The sequence below is a fragment of the Camelina sativa genome, chromosome 17 (assembly GCF_000633955.1).
Source record: "Camelina sativa cultivar DH55 chromosome 17, Cs, whole genome shotgun sequence".
Taxonomy (NCBI): Eukaryota; Viridiplantae; Streptophyta; class Magnoliopsida; order Brassicales; family Brassicaceae; genus Camelina; species Camelina sativa.
Window position 1 is genome coordinate 1,848,403 of NC_025701.1, and position 14,871 is coordinate 1,863,273.

General features: G+C 39.3%; 5 protein-coding genes across 5 annotated transcripts in view; all 5 read right to left on the bottom strand.

The window, feature by feature from the left end:
- The window catches only part of LOC104754626 (TBC domain-containing protein C1952.17c-like), a 9,412-nt gene extending 9,032 nt beyond the window's left edge, over positions 1-380 (bottom strand). Inside the window, exon 1 of the mRNA XM_010476848.2 lies at positions 73-380. Within this exon, the coding sequence (XP_010475150.2) occupies positions 73-240 (168 nt within the window). The 5' untranslated portion in view covers positions 241-380. The remainder of the gene's footprint in view (positions 1-72) is intronic.
- LOC104754627 (pentatricopeptide repeat-containing protein At1g04840-like) lies at positions 769-3,346 on the bottom strand. The gene is made up of 2 exons (XM_010476849.2): positions 2,158-3,346; positions 769-2,059 (listed from the first exon to the last, which is right to left on the bottom strand). The coding sequence occupies exons 1-2, from the start codon at positions 3,320-3,322 to the stop codon at positions 1,227-1,229; spliced, it is 1,998 nt and encodes a 665-aa protein (XP_010475151.1). The 5' UTR covers positions 3,323-3,346; the 3' UTR covers positions 769-1,226.
- Positions 3,499-7,179, bottom strand: LOC104754628 (chromatin assembly factor 1 subunit A-B). The gene is made up of 12 exons (XM_010476850.2): positions 6,927-7,179; positions 6,210-6,354; positions 6,032-6,127; positions 5,610-5,686; positions 5,374-5,453; positions 5,082-5,142; positions 4,725-4,792; positions 4,551-4,632; positions 4,367-4,456; positions 4,216-4,293; positions 3,946-4,065; positions 3,499-3,813 (listed from the first exon to the last, which is right to left on the bottom strand). Exons 1-12 carry the CDS (start codon positions 7,092-7,094, stop codon positions 3,637-3,639), a joined length of 1,242 nt encoding a protein of 413 aa, XP_010475152.1. The 5' UTR covers positions 7,095-7,179; the 3' UTR covers positions 3,499-3,636.
- LOC104754629 (ubiquitin carboxyl-terminal hydrolase 2-like) lies at positions 7,543-11,514 on the bottom strand. The gene is made up of 3 exons (XM_010476851.2): positions 11,234-11,514; positions 8,072-10,722; positions 7,543-7,977 (listed from the first exon to the last, which is right to left on the bottom strand). Exons 2-3 carry the CDS (start codon positions 10,714-10,716, stop codon positions 7,737-7,739), a joined length of 2,886 nt encoding a protein of 961 aa, XP_010475153.1. The 5' UTR covers positions 10,717-10,722; positions 11,234-11,514; the 3' UTR covers positions 7,543-7,736.
- LOC104754630 (protein arginine N-methyltransferase PRMT10) lies at positions 11,711-14,274 on the bottom strand. The gene is made up of 7 exons (XM_010476852.2): positions 13,894-14,274; positions 13,522-13,714; positions 13,179-13,284; positions 12,664-12,853; positions 12,362-12,547; positions 12,168-12,251; positions 11,711-12,063 (listed from the first exon to the last, which is right to left on the bottom strand). The coding sequence occupies exons 1-7, from the start codon at positions 14,107-14,109 to the stop codon at positions 11,887-11,889; spliced, it is 1,152 nt and encodes a 383-aa protein (XP_010475154.1). The 5' UTR covers positions 14,110-14,274; the 3' UTR covers positions 11,711-11,886.

Consider the following 14,871-nt stretch of genomic DNA (forward strand, 5'->3'; position numbering starts at 1 on the left):
ACCGCTAGGAATACTGCTACCGTTCCTCGGTCTAGGCGACGGCGATGGAACCGAAGAAGCGGCGGAAGAAGGCGGAGGAGCAGAGTTAAGCCTGGGAGCAACGGAATTTGATTGTACCTCTTCCTTCATTTTAGTGACGGGAGAATGGCGGTGGAGACCGTCGTCGTAAGAAGACGGCGGAGGAGGAGGAGTAGACCACATGGTGCTATTCAACCATTCCGGTACCTTTTTCCTCACCATCTCTAGGGTTTGATAGATCGATCAATCGATTTGAAACTCGCGAGATTCAATTCACGAAGTTTCGTGAAGAAGATTTAATGAGAGGAAGAGAGAAAAGGTTCTGTTCTGTGAGTCGGTGATTTTAATGGAAGTTCGTGTGATTTTTTCTTCTCTTCTCAGAGAGACAGAGAGAGGAATCGGAGAAACTAATATCAAATATAACCTCCAATTGTTAATCCTTTACAAATTTATCCCTTATATTTTTATTGATTCAATTTACCCCCTATCCATGGTATAATAATCAGGAAACCATACCAAAAATAAATGGATCATACTAATATTTCTTATCGTTGAAGCAAAGAGTTAAATGTAATTTTTGTGTTCAACAAAATAATCTAATCTAGGATGATAAGAGCATAAATAAAGCAACAATAACTATGATTTATGGCGTATTACCATATATATAAAGTGATATGCAAACACAAGATTAATCATGTAAAGTGATGGACCCAATTAGCCTTGGCGACTGCTATTTGTTCTCATGTGATATAGCTCTGCTTCACATACATTTGCCATGTGTTTCGTTGTCTTCAATAATACACTTGACAACTACATATACTAAACATCTACTTAAGTCATAATCTAAACTTTTAAAAATGTTAGCTTACCAAACTTATTATATTGTTATAAGCATATACTGTAACTGGAATTTTCAGTTTCAAAAACACTCACTAGTAACTAGTAAGCCAATTTTGTCAAACTCCAGTTTCCTTTCCCTTGGCCTGATTCACTACGATGTGTGGTCTGGTCTCAGGAGTATCATGACTATGTTCTATTTCCGACCGTTGTGTGCAAGAACATGACGAGATTTGTACTGGAAAGCGCCATGAATGAACAAAACTCACATGCAGCTGAAGGCTGGGATGTTACAACATCACCTTATTCTTTTTGGTTTTGAGTTATTCTCGTGCATATGTACCTGAAGGCACCTTACTGATCAAACTATATCACCAATAATCACCACATGAACAACTTCCATCTTTGAAATGATGAAACTGTTTTGCATCTCTCAGTAAAATACCTCTTTGGCTGATCTTACTAACATATTTCATTAATGAATGGCAATCTCCGCAGATTCTAAGGTTCTTAAAGATCCTTATCGTGGTTCCAGGAGCAGTTCTTAGAAGCCCAAGTGTAAGAGCCAGTTTCTCACTATGGACTCCCGTAACATTTTCCTTTTCTTCTTCTTCAATGTCATGAATCGACCAGTCAGCTCCTGGAATGTATCCTCTCTCAGTCGCCAGCGATATGATCTCTTCAAGCTTCAAACGTATCTCTTGTGTTTGCATATGACTATAATCACCAGCTGCAAATTTGTTCAGCTGACAGTCCAACTCGATATAACTCCATCCCAGGGATCTCTCTTTGACTGTCTTCTGAAACGGAAATCTTCTTTTCTCAACATCTTCATATATCCCTTTAGCCGCATGTGTTTTGTCTAAGAAAATGTAATTACCACGAAGCTCTGGATCAAGTTCCACAAGATTCTGTGACACAATTTCAGTCCTTCTATTACTCTTGTACGCCTTGCAAGCACGGTAGAGTGCAGCCCATGTTGTAAGATCAGGATTTATCGGCATATTATCTACAAGCTCATGTGCTTCTTTCAACCTCCCTGCTCTACCAAACAGATCAACAACTAAAACATAATGCTTCAGTGTGGGCTCAATCGCATAGTCAAGCCTCATGCTATCAAAGAAATTAAGTCCCAGGTCTACTTCGCCTGAGTTTAAGCATGCAGTTAGAACCGCAAGAAACAGAACCTCGTCTGGCTTCTCTCCTGCAAGCACACCACAAAATAAAGAAATTAAACTCGATGAAATAAAGAACAAAGAAATGAGAATAAGCTAAATTCTTAAACTGAACAAAATCTTTTACCGGAATACAACATTTGTCTGAAACATTGGATAGCCTGATGAAACCGCCCATGAACCGCCCAACCTTGTATCATAGCAGTCCACGAAAGAATATCCTTGTAATTCATATCACTGAACACAGTAGCCGCACAGTCAACTTCCCCACATTTTGCATACATGTCTATGAGAGCTGTCCCTATAGCTCTATCCAATCTAATCCCATTATCCAAAACATAACCATGAATCTTTATCCCTGATCCAAGCGCACCAGATTTTGAACATGCAGAGAGCACAGCAGCAAGTGTGTATACATTAGGCTTCAAGCCCTTCTCCAGCATCACAAAAAAGGTTGAAATCGCAGTTTCATAGTCGCCATTTTGGGAAAACCCATTGATTAAAGTCGTCCACGAAACAACATCTTTCTCTGGCATTACTTCAAAAAGCTGCTTTGCTCTGTTCAACTGGCCGCTATCAACATAACCCTTGATCAAAGTACTCCAAGATCCTGAGTTTCTCTCTGGCATGGATGTAAAAAGTGTAGTAGCCATTCGCATATCCTTGGCGCGACAGTAGCCATTAATCAAAACATTCGATAGCAAAATACTCTCCTTTTTAATACTTTCAGGACTTTCGTCGAACACTTGGTACGCATAATTTAACTGTCCGGTTTTGGCGTACATGTCAACCAAAGATACCCTGACGAAGGAATCACAATCAACGGAGTTCTTCAAAGTCGAGGCATGAAGAGCCCTACCCAACCATCTTAACCCTAGTTTGGAATTAGACTTGAGTACAAACGGAAAAGTTAGCTGATCAGGTCTCACACCAAGCCTCAACATGTGGATGAAATGACGAACTGAACACTCGGGACGAGCATTCTCAGTCAAACCACGGATCAAAACATTGAAAACAAAGAGATTCTTCTCTTCAAAGTTTCTGAAAATCGAGAGGCTATAATCCGGGGTCTTGAGAAGCGCAGAGCAAGAAACCAGCTGAGCAGCGACGCGACTACTGAGGACGTCGCGACGGAGGATCTGGGCGTGAACACGGCGGAGACCTACAGTGTCTTTGCAGGCGTGAATCAGAGATATGAAGTGAGACTCGCCCGGTGAGGCTACACGATCGGCCGGAATATATATTTTGGCGGGAGAAGATTTCGGTTTAAAAAGAACATAAAGCGATTTCATCGTGTACCACTCTCTTACATCAGATCGCCGCGGCGCAACGTAAAGAGACCCTCTCTTATATGGTGTTGGCTACTAGTACTACTCCTCGTAACCAGATTAAACCGATATTAAACCGAGATTAAACCGTGTTGCTCTATATTTATCAATCTGTTTCAAACCGGTTTAGAGCTTTTAAGTTCTGGTCTCCAAATTTTTCACTTATTAAGACAAAACAAAAAGAATGTTACTTGCCAGTATTATTCATAGCGATATCCGAATTTTTTTGTTCTTTTAAAAAGTTTTCATAATTTGACACAAGAAGACATTGCATCGATTTAAAGAACTCCAAAGAAAGGGTTGTTGATGGCGGAATTGAGCTCTGTTCCAGCTGAGTTGATAATGGCTGAATCGATCTTGTCTCTAGGTAAGAACAAGAACTCTCCTCCTTCAATTTTCTCAAACCCACATAGCTCCATGAACTCTATGCCTCCTCTCATCGAACCAACCCTGTCCTGTTTTACATTTTCATTCCAGTAACCATAATTAATAAGAAACAGGAGTCAGGGACTATCATCATCATTGTGTTCAAATCTAATTTGTTTACTAATCGAGTAAAACTTGATGCTATGGTAGATTGTTTTTACCTGAAATGTTTGGTTTGTGAGTCTTATTTTCCGGAATTTCTCCTCATCTGGATTCTTAGCAACATTTCCCATGTAAGTCAGCAGAGTCTGAAACGCTCTCTTCACTTTAGCATCCTCCTCCTGAGCCAACAAGTAATTTACTGTTATTGTCAAATTTTACTCAATCCACCCACAATTTCACCCAAATTTCCCTGAACCTTTTTCTTTTTTGATTGCCAAAAGATTACTGGCTGTTGCAATGTGAGTTGTTATATGTTGAATGTATTTTACCTTGTGGGTTTGCTTAAGGGACCTTAAGCATTCTCGCATTTGTTCAGTCTTTGTGGCGGGTCTAATAGGCAATGAAGACTGCAAAATCATGTATTTATAAGAAAGCACATAACAGGAAATATATAATTGCTTTTGAAAATGTTTTGTTTACCTTCTTCTCCTCCACAACTGGCACTGAAGGTTTTGGGGTTGCAGTTGCAGGATCTTCCGGAGGCAATCCGAGTTTCCGCCTTCTCTCAGCCTGTTAAAATGTAAACATGAGCCTTCAGGATTTTTGTTGGGAAATAAAAAAATGTAATGCAAAAGGTATGTAAAATCTACTGCAGTAAAGATACCCTGTCTTCTTCAAGTTTTTGGCGGATCTTTTCCCTAGCACGTTTTTCTTCTTCTTTCTCAGCTTTGCGCAAAAACATTATACTGAAACAGACAACCAACAATTAGTCACTTAACAAACAAAAACAAAAGAATTAAGCTAGGCCTCACATTATAACCAGGAAACAAAAACATACCGCTTTCTTTCGTTTTCTTCTTCCATCCGCTTTGCTTCTAAGAGTTCCTTGCCAATTCTTATTCGCTCCTGAACCAAATACTAACATTAATAGATTATAACAGAAAAAGCTGCAATAAAAATATAACGCATCCTACAAGCACATCCTTATTATCGTACCAAGAGTACAATGCATTAAATACTTGCACAGCAATTACAGCCAGTGGAGCTTTATGCATGCCAATTTACAGGTAATGAACTCAGGTCAAAAGAGCAAAACTTAGTTTTAACAGAAGAGAATAAATGTGGTTGCATACTTGCATCATCATAAGATTAAGTAATTGTAGATAACAAAATTTATTAAAGGATAAGACAAAACCTTCTCTCTCTCACGTTCCATCCGCTTTTCTTCCTCTTCTTTCTTCTTCCGCGCACGTTCCCTAAGATGTGGAGCAGCAAAGAATGAGGGATACATAATTTGACTTTTAAAATAATCACCTTACAGGATTGTCATAGAACATTGACAGTTAACTAATACAAATCCAACTGTATACATGCTATCAATTGAAAAACGACTAGAAATTCAAGGCACATGGACAAAAAAAACGGATGCAGGTGCATGCTAGAAAAGAAACGAACATGGACAAAAAAAAACAGAATACTCATAGAACCTTAATTCTTGTGCTTTTATCTTCACTTCTTCTGGCGTAAGAGCAGGTTTAGCAGGCCCAACATTAGAGTTGGCAGGTACCTAGGCATACAATCAACAACATAGGCATTACAGTTATTGAAGGAATGAAGTAATTTTAATAGCACATACGAGCATAATACAATATGATAGAAGATTGTGTCACAACAGTTCAGAACAGACATTTTGCTTAAAAGAAACTATTGACAAAACATTCACCTTTGGCATTTCATCTACGTCAGGATCATTCTCATGCTCCATCACCCAATTAACTGCAGCCTCGAGACTGGCATTGCCTAAGGGAATGAAATTAAAATTATGTTACAGAAAATGAAACGGAGAAGATCACGATAGAGAACTTCAAGAATCAGATGAAATACCATAGTTAATAGTACAAATTGACATCAGAAAAAAGATCAAGATAGAGGAAAATAGAACATAGAACCTCAAATTTCTACTTATAAATTTATCAAGCTTCAATGAGATATAGATGACAGTTTACATATTAATCTAAACATAGGAGCGGTGTTCAGGGGCTCAATTGCACACGAACAAGCTAAAACTCAATCAATAAGCCAACCCCTACTGTGATCAGTGGCCATAAATTCAAAACAGAAGAACATGAAACACAAGATTTTTACCAGAGTAGTGGAGTGCTCGGGTAGCTCGAGCTTTAGGGAAGCCCATCGCTTCAAGCTCCTCGAGAATGTTTTTGTCAACGTCTGGAACAATCATCTCTGCAGAAGGATCATAAGAAATAATGTTGGAAGTCACATTAAGAAACTCATGCAACACATACACATTAACATGACACTGTACCTTCAGCAGCCTCTCCACTACCACTAGAATTATCGTCAATCTCCATAGAAACCTTAGGAGCTTCCAAGCTGATGGGTTTTACCGTCTCCAATGTCTTATCTACAAACTCAGTATGCCCTGTTCTTTTCGTGTGCAAATCGCTTTCCTTCACATTGTATAAAGAATGAGACAAACAATCAGAAATAATCGAAATACTAGAGCATGAAACTACGACCAAATTGCAAGAAACCAAAACTCCACAAGGAATCAAACTACGGAACTCTGGTAAAAGCACCAAAGCACATGATACAACCAGAGGAGAAAGACAATACAGAAGCAAAAAGCCCAAAAGAATTGAGATCTGATAACACCGGTGGGAGAAGAAACCAATAATTGGCATTAAAATTTCAACTTTACACTCTAATTAAAACCAAATCAGCGGGAACACACATGAAAAGACTCAATTTCATTCAAGACTCAAGTCAAAACACATCAACTCGAAACCAAAGAGCAGTAAAGGTTGTAAACAGACGAATCAAATCGAGATCGCAGAGTCAAAACCAATTGAAGAGTGAATAAACATCGAAATTACATGTAGAAAACTCGAAATCCCGATAAAAGAAAAACCCAGGAAGATCTGTTTGTAAACTTCTAACTACCAACCACGGCACCAAAAAAAAAAGGGCAATTCAAATTCATCAAGAACAAAAAAGAAAAAAAAAAATCGAAGATCCGTACAGTTTTAGAGCGACAAGGCTTGCTGCAAGTAGTACAAACGAGATTGAGCACGGCCTCAGTGGACTCGGCGAAATTGGAGTGAGAGGTGAGCTCAGCGTGCTCCTGAGCCTCCTCCACGGACTTCAGCAGCGCACCACAATCGCCACACTTGAGCGATACTCCTGCCATGGCTACAACACGATCTCTCTGGAACTTGTGATTTCACAGAGACTCGATAGGCTTCCCCTTTAGGCTTTAATTAATTAGGGGAAGTCCGTTCGTTGCTTGGGGAGAGAGGAAGACGTAAGGACCCGGTTCAATCGTTTCTAATACCGGTTCAAATTGTTAAAAAAAAAAATTAATCGGTTAAGCTTCGGTTCGAAAGTAGCGGTTTAGTAACCGGTACACTTCCGTTAAGATCATAACAAATTCACAATCACAGGCAATCTTCTTCAGCGAAGCCTTCCTGCAGCAAAAGCTTGAGCCAATTGTAGCAATACCTGTTTAGAGAAGCAGCACCACGAGAATCACACAAGTTTGTCAACCCCATTACTAGTTACTTTTGCTTCTTAGGCTACGATTAGAATAGAACTAGCTCTTTAGTTTTTTTTTGTATATGGAGAAATAGATTCAGACATGTTTCTGATGATACATATATAATGAAACTTTCATGACTCCGAACCAACATTAATAAGAAGAAGAAGAAAAAACAAAATTAATGGTATTTGATCTAATGTGATCGTCAAAAACTTTCCCAGCAAAAGCTGTAGAGAAGAAGAAGATCAAAAACTAGTTTTCTTCTTTCAGTATAATAATGGAAACAAAATAATCTCAGTCTTGTGGGAAGATCCGTTCGTAGAACAAGATATAAGCTTCAGAATGCAGAACCTTTTCCCATGAAACCTGACGAACATGTGCATCGCTTACGTTATACCACACTGTGGAAGATGATTCAGTCTCTTTAACTCGCTGTCCTCCTCTTACATACGCCACATAATGACCTCCTCTCATCGTTCCTGAATGCTCCACCAATCCAGCCAGTCTGTAAACGGGTGGGTCTTCTTCCTTACATCTGAAAGAAACAAAAAGAACAAAGAATCTGGTTTAACATGATGAAATCAAAGGACAGATCAAAATGTGGTGTCGCAGGAGATCATAGATGATACCTTGAGTCCATATACTGGCGAAGATCAATGACCTCTTTGAAAGCAACATGACCATTTAGCTTACTTAGCCTACCACGCAAATCTTGGCTGAATCGTTTTAGATGGATGGTTAAGACAGGTGGGGCTTTGTTTATAAGTACTCTTTTAGTTGCATCTCTCTTTACTGTGATCAGTTTCTCAGAATCTTCTTCTTCATCTTGAGCTCCTTTGGAATCACTTTCATTAGCTGAGTGAGAACTCGTAGCTTTTATCCCATTAGTGCTATGATCATTGGCACTACAAGTATCACTTGGATCTTGCATAACAGCCAAAACCTCGGTTTCTCCAGAAACTCCATTTCCAGTTTCATTTTCATTTTCTTTCAGCCATCCGTTGCTGGTGTCACTTGATCTTGATTCATCTTTTATGGATTTTTGCTTTTCTCTCAACCGTTGGAGTTTCAGGTTCTTTGAACAGTTCTCGCAGTGCCAAGCATTGTCATCCGACAAAATCTCAGGCTTTGTGAAATGAGCCAAACACCTCTCAACAGACACCGGTGAATCCGAGTCATCGATTTCTTCAGGATCAGACTCGCTGCTGAACACCATAAAACCAACTCCTGAAGCTTCAGCCTTGGAAGGAGGTCCAAAAACAGGTCCTTCGGTCATCTCGGGCTCATCAAATAAACCACCAAAATCAACAAAATCACTATTTTGTGGTTCATGATCACCAGTAACAAATGAAGATGAAGCCTCACATTCACCTTCCGCAACCGTCTTATCATCACAGGATATTTCTTTGTATGGCATGTACAGAACCTGTGAATCTGCAACCATCAAAGGAAGCTCTTCCTCATCCCAAGGATTCACCGAGGAAGAACTTTTCCCTATACCAGGATCACCACCGATGCAACTAGCTTGATTGATTTCAGCAGAAATACCACTTGTAGCTGTGCATTCATCAGACTGCGTAGCTTGTACATCTTTTTCATCCAAAATGGCTTCCGCCTTTGCAACTTCTTCATTATCTAGCATCTGCCTCTCTGCGTTACCTTCCAAAGTCTGATCACTTGATGAAACTGAGGTACTGGCCGGAATATTTGGAACTGCTACAATTTGATTAGCCTCAGTTGTCGAGACATTCTCAACACCATCTTTTTGCATATCCATATTCGTCTCATCTCCAAAAGTTTCTGGTCCAATAATATCCAACCAGAAGCTATCGAAACCAGTTTCACTTTGTGTTGCACTTTCTGAGGCCGGTTTACTGTCAAGGGTTATAACTGAAGGAGTCTCTAAAACAGGACCATTTTCAAGGGGTGCAAAAGTAGAACTGGATGTATCCGAATCAGCTAGGACAACCAAATCTTTTCCAGGAGAATTCAGTTCCGAAAGAGTTTTACTTGGGGGAACTTTTGAAACCTTACTTACCTTTGACACATTCTTGGGGACTCTTTTTGGTGGAAGCTTAGCTTTCTTTGCTCGAGAAACAGTTTGCGGCTTTTTCGGAGGGGTTTTCTTGAACGGTACGGGTAAGGAGAGATCTAAAAATGGCTCATAAACTTTTGAGGAATGCCCGCACTCCATACAAGAAACAATGCTTGAAGTTTCTCCCCCAAATACAGAATCCATGAGAGTAGATTTCTGATCATTCTCAGAATCACCACGCTTCTTTCGCAAGGCTGACTCTTCGGTGCCCAACGAATCTAGTAAACAGCGTAGCAACTCGTGGCTATCATGCTGGTCATATCCCCTAAACTGGGGTGCCTTAGAACAGAAAGACCCAAAAAAGGCTCTAGGATTTATCACACTCTTCAAGCCTGCCTCAGGTTTCGTTTCAGCGAATAATTTCTTCAGGGAAAATGCAAGAGGCCCACCGACCACAGATCCATCCTCCTTCAAGAAGTGATCGCGTAATTGATCCAAAGAAAGAAGATTCTGCATTATCGAATTAAAGAAACATGTGTTCCCAAGGTTAACTAAACCTCGCGCAACATAACCATCTCTTGCTTCTATACCACTGGTCACAGCAACTTCTGACTTGATATCACTAGTGATACTGCCACTTCCTGAGCACTGGTCTTCAATATCAGAAGAAGCTAAATTGTTTAAAGATCGTCCTTTAATCAATTTAATAACCTCTGAGAGCACGTCTTTCTTCTCACCATTCTCTTCTTTTTCAACAGGGAGAAGAGAATGGCATGGGAAACACCATCTTAACTGGGGATTTTCCCATTGAAGCACCAACCGGTGACGCGTTAACCTGATATGCCTCACAACATGACTCTGAGGTCCAGTTGGTAAACCAACACCCCCACACACATAACAGCCACATTCCAAACAAAGCCAAATAGCTTTTTTGTCAGAAGAAGAAAATTCTTTTTTCCCCTTATTTCCTTTTGCTTTAGTTCCTCTCTTCCCATGGACCCCTTCCTTGCATTGGTCACACTTAATCTGCCGGGAAGACTTGATCTTATCAATCACTTTATCCAAATTGAGACCCTTATCGAAATGCACACAAGCTTGGGTCTCCTTAACTGCTTTAACATCAACCTCAGCTGTTTCCCCGGCTTGACTACTCGGCTCTTCAGAGACCTCCTTGGACATTGTGGTGGTTTGAATCTCCTTTGTTGGAGCTCGGGCCTTCTTCTTCGCTTTCTTCCCCATCAGTTACTGAAACGAAATGAGTGAGTGATTAAAGTTGTTACTTCATTTACAAAACCAAATACAAGTGGAGTAAAATACAAATGAAGCAATGAAGTGCAGAACAATAGATAAAACATTGGAAACATCACCAATACACAGATAAAGACAACACAGGAAAGAAACTAATCCACTTTCATCAAGGGCACAGATGGGATAACTGGAAAAGAGTACAATCAGATTCAAAATCAGAACCTGCCCATTTCAACTTCAATGATTTTGAAGATAAACCACTCATAAAATTAAGACTTTTCACGAACTAAGAATTAGCCATCAAAATTTACAAGACTCTAAGAAGTACCCACAAAGAAAAGTATACAACTTTGTAACGACTAGTAATCAAAGATCCAGAATCCAAAGTCCAGGCATAGAAAAATCTCATATCTTATTACTACTACTCAACCTGACCGCTATGGGAATTGGAAAACAAGTAGCTCAAAACAATCGTATCAAATCAAAAAGCAAAATTTAGAGAATTTACCAACAAAAGCCCAGAAGAAGAAGAAGAACCCTTAGTGTTACAGCTTGGGAGAATATTCACATGAGAAGAATCGACACTCGAAAAATTGGGATCTAATCTTAGCCTAATCAAATTGGTTTATACGGGAGGGGGAGAGAGATAAGAGATGTTATCAGTGGCCGCCGTCAAAAAGGAGGAGACAGAGAGTCGACGAACGAAAGAAACTTATGTGAAAAAATCGAATCGCTCCGAAAGAGGGGCGAAGACAAAGGGGCTAGTCTACTGACTTAAGAGGCTCTTAAAATCGTTCTTTCTCCCGTAAATACAAAAATATTTACTAACTTATTTTTGTTAAGACACTAACAATTATGTTCCAAAAGAAGTAAAAAATATATTCTTAAAAAAAATAATTTGTATAATAAGGATACAAATTTTAGGATGTTTAGTGAAATACCATATGATATGACCAAAAAAAAATGAAACAAATATAAGACATGATATCAAATCAAAACCAATATAAAAAAAAATAAAAAACTATTAGAAATTGTTACAACAAAATCTCTTTTACAAGGGAAAAAGGTCAGAAGCAATAAAACAGTACATTTTTTGGGTTCATGCTCTGGTGGGGATACAAGAACCAGCAAGCCCCAAGGAAAGCTTCTGTTTTAAGAAAATCACTCTATGAAGTAAGTCTTCTTGAAAGATTCTTTGGGTTTGCCAGATGACTCTTTTATTTCACAATTAAGCTCAACCTCCATTAGTCTGTGATTTTCCTTTGACCGGCTCATTACCAAACCAAGATTCAGGTTATCACCTTCCTCGACATTTATTGGATTCGACATAATGAATACCTGCCAGTATCAGATCATCATAACACAGTCATTAGCGTCTGAAAACAAAATCCAAAGTCTTTGATTGAATAATCATCATAGGCCATGGTTTGGCAAGTACGTACCTGTTGACCCCAGTGTGTGCAGTGCTGCTCACTTGGAGCTGTGGTCAACTCGATTTCTTGCTGTGCTGGGTCTTCTTTTCTCCCCTGGTTACAAAAAAACAAACAAGTTACGAGTAAGTATATATAGAGTTTCTTCAACATACACACACTACATGATGCAACAACACCATAATCTGTAGTCTGTCCAAACTAACCAAGAACTGAACATCGAACCATCCACCAAAACCACATAGCCTTGTGTGCTCCACATTGATGACTGACGATACACTTGATCTGACTTCCTCAATTTCACTGACAGAGGCAGTCAAACAATCCATCTCTTTGACAATTGTAGGGGTGCCTATGATTTGTTGTGGATTCAAGTCATTCCACATAGCCGTCTGTGTACACAAAACACAAATTTTATGAGTTTCCATGAAATGACAGAGCAAAAGGTTTTGTAAGGAACTTATCTAAAGAGAAATTTAATTTGCTGCAATAAGAGCTTTGAAATCACCTGTATGTAATACTTTTCTTGCTCTTCAGCAAAAGGTTTTGTTAGAACTTCCATATCAACCCCATAGTAACTTTTGATCTCATCAGAAAAGTTATGCCAGTCCGCCATTGCCCCATCAAAATCATTCCTCTTCCGATCTGCCATATTAGATTTGATGGGTGCAAGCCACATGCGAGCATGACTAGGGTACCTATTGGATTTCAAGCATATTTGTTATGCCACATGACCTCACAAAAAAAAGACACACAAAGTACCAACAATCAACCAAATCTTTACAAAATCATTTTCAATATTAGCAACATGTGCCACATGACCTCACAACTTATGCATGAAATTTCATTAGAAGTTCTATAACTGGCATTGGAGGAAAAGGTTTTGCCATTAAGATGTTTAACAATATAACCACACAACATCAAGCTCTCAAGTGCCATAGGCTCATAAGTAACAATCATGCATCATTAAATTTTTAATGGTCAAAAAAGAATAGAAATACAATTAACAGAAAAACCACTTACATGACACCAGTCGGCTTTAACCATCGGTCACGAGCACTAATCACAGAATCAAACATGGACTCCCGCAGAAGGAAGTATCCCATCCACTCCGAGATAATCACATCAACTGCTCATTAGATTGAATATGTAAATATTAGCGCAGTGTCAATAATTTGTCAATCCATAGTTTCTAAAACCCAATACCGATACAATGTCATATTCTTAGGCTTCTGAATATCAAACAACAATAGGCTCATCCAAAACTATATTATCTCCTTACTCTTTCTACTTGAAAATAAGCATGATACTCTAAAATCTTTTTTTGTTTGCAGTGAAAGAGAAAAGATGGGAAACAGAATAATACCCTTCTCTGGCAATGAAATATCCTCAACTGAGCCTTCAATGACTTCAACAATATGGTCAAGGTTATTGGCTTTGACAAGGGCACGAGCATGATCAGCCATTTTAGTAGCTTCAACAGCATAAACCTTCCTGGCACCAGCTTGAGCTGACCAAATAGCAAGTATCCCACTTCCAGTGCCCACGTCTAAGACAGTCTTCATCACCATTACCAAGACAAAATTAGGCAAATATTAATACCCAAAGAAAGACAGAGACCAATGGATTATAACTTAGCAATACCTATCTTAAGACCAAATTCATCGACTACAGACATATCAAAAGTGGTAAAGTTTATCTAACACAGCTCAAAAGAAAGATATGAACTTTATTATACCTTGCCCTCAAAGTGATGTTTGTTCTGGAAAACAGCATTGAAGTAAGCATCCATACGGACACGGTCGGAGAGCATATCTTTCTGGTGGTAGAGGAAAGAGTAAGTACAGAAGTACTGAGCGTAGTCAACTTCTTTGTCAACTGGAGCCGACGGTCCTCCACCGCCGCTTCCGGCCGCTCGTCCGCCCATTGTGCCGCCGTTGTTGGAGCCCCTCATCTTCAGCTTACAGACTTGCAAAGAGATGCTTTCGACTGCGGCAAAAAACAAAACTTTGCTCCCTTTAATTGGAAAAAGCTGAAGTGGGGGAGAGAGCTGCTTGAGTTTTTTTTCAGACGGCGACGGACCAACTTCGGAAAACCTTAGGGTTCCTTTTTATATAAACAAACCAAATCAATCAGAGTCTTGCTTTAAGTCTCTATCTCCCTCCTCCGCTTTCAAAATCATATTACTGGGTTTACTTCATTCGGCCCATTTTCTTTTCAAGCCCAATTTTTTCGGCCCATTCAGATTTTTAATTTACTAATAAAAATAACTCTTTGAATGCAAAATAAACTTTTTTAAAATTAAAAAAAAAATCCTTCAAAGCAAATTTCAAAAGAGCAAGAAAATGTTTTCTCATAAACCTAAAGAAAAAGAAAAGAAAAAGCATAGTACTAAGAACAAAAGACATTGTCTTCTGCCACAAGTAAGGTATCTGAATCCCCATCTTCAGTTCTGCTCAGCCGTCACCGGCAAGGTAGGCTCATCGGCTTTCTTGATTTGAGATGTTTCCATCACAACATCGCCACTTTTCTCGTTAGGTGCAACCACCATCTCGGAAGGATTAGGGTTTGGGTTTAGAACTGAGGGGTTCATTGATGACTCTTCCAATTCAGGATCAGTATCGCCGCTCTGATCATAGTCATGTGGCTCGCTTTCACCTGAGAAACCGCTTGAGTCACCTTCTTCATCATCTTCTTCGGCTTCGTCTATTGGATG

Coding starts and splice junctions, on each gene's coding strand:
- LOC104754627 (XM_010476849.2), bottom strand. CDS start 3,322: ATGAAATCGCTTTATGTTCTTTTTAAACCGAAATCTTCTCCCGCCAAA. Junction 2,060..2,157: donor CAGACAAATGTTGTATTCCG/GTAAAAGATTTT, acceptor GTGTGCTTGCAG/GAGAGAAGCCAGACGAGGTT.
- LOC104754628 (XM_010476850.2), bottom strand. CDS start 7,094: ATGGCAGGAGTATCGCTCAAGTGTGGCGATTGTGGTGCGCTGCTGAAG. Junction 4,457..4,550: donor AAAAACTTGAAGAAGACAGG/GTATCTTTACTG, acceptor ACATTTTAACAG/GCTGAGAGAAGGCGGAAACT. Junction 3,814..3,945: donor TCACAAACCAAACATTTCAG/GTAAAAACAATC, acceptor AATGTAAAACAG/GACAGGGTTGGTTCGATGAG.
- LOC104754629 (XM_010476851.2), bottom strand. CDS start 10,716: ATGGGGAAGAAAGCGAAGAAGAAGGCCCGAGCTCCAACAAAGGAGATT. Junction 7,978..8,071: donor CGCCAGTATATGGACTCAAG/GTATCATCTATG, acceptor TGTTTCTTTCAG/ATGTAAGGAAGAAGACCCAC.
- LOC104754630 (XM_010476852.2), bottom strand. CDS start 14,109: ATGAGGGGCTCCAACAACGGCGGCACAATGGGCGGACGAGCGGCCGGA. Junction 13,715..13,893: donor AACATCACTTTGAGGGCAAG/GTATAATAAAGT, acceptor ATGGTGATGAAG/ACTGTCTTAGACGTGGGCAC. Junction 13,285..13,521: donor TATTTCATTGCCAGAGAAGG/GTATTATTCTGT, acceptor TCTAATGAGCAG/TTGATGTGATTATCTCGGAG.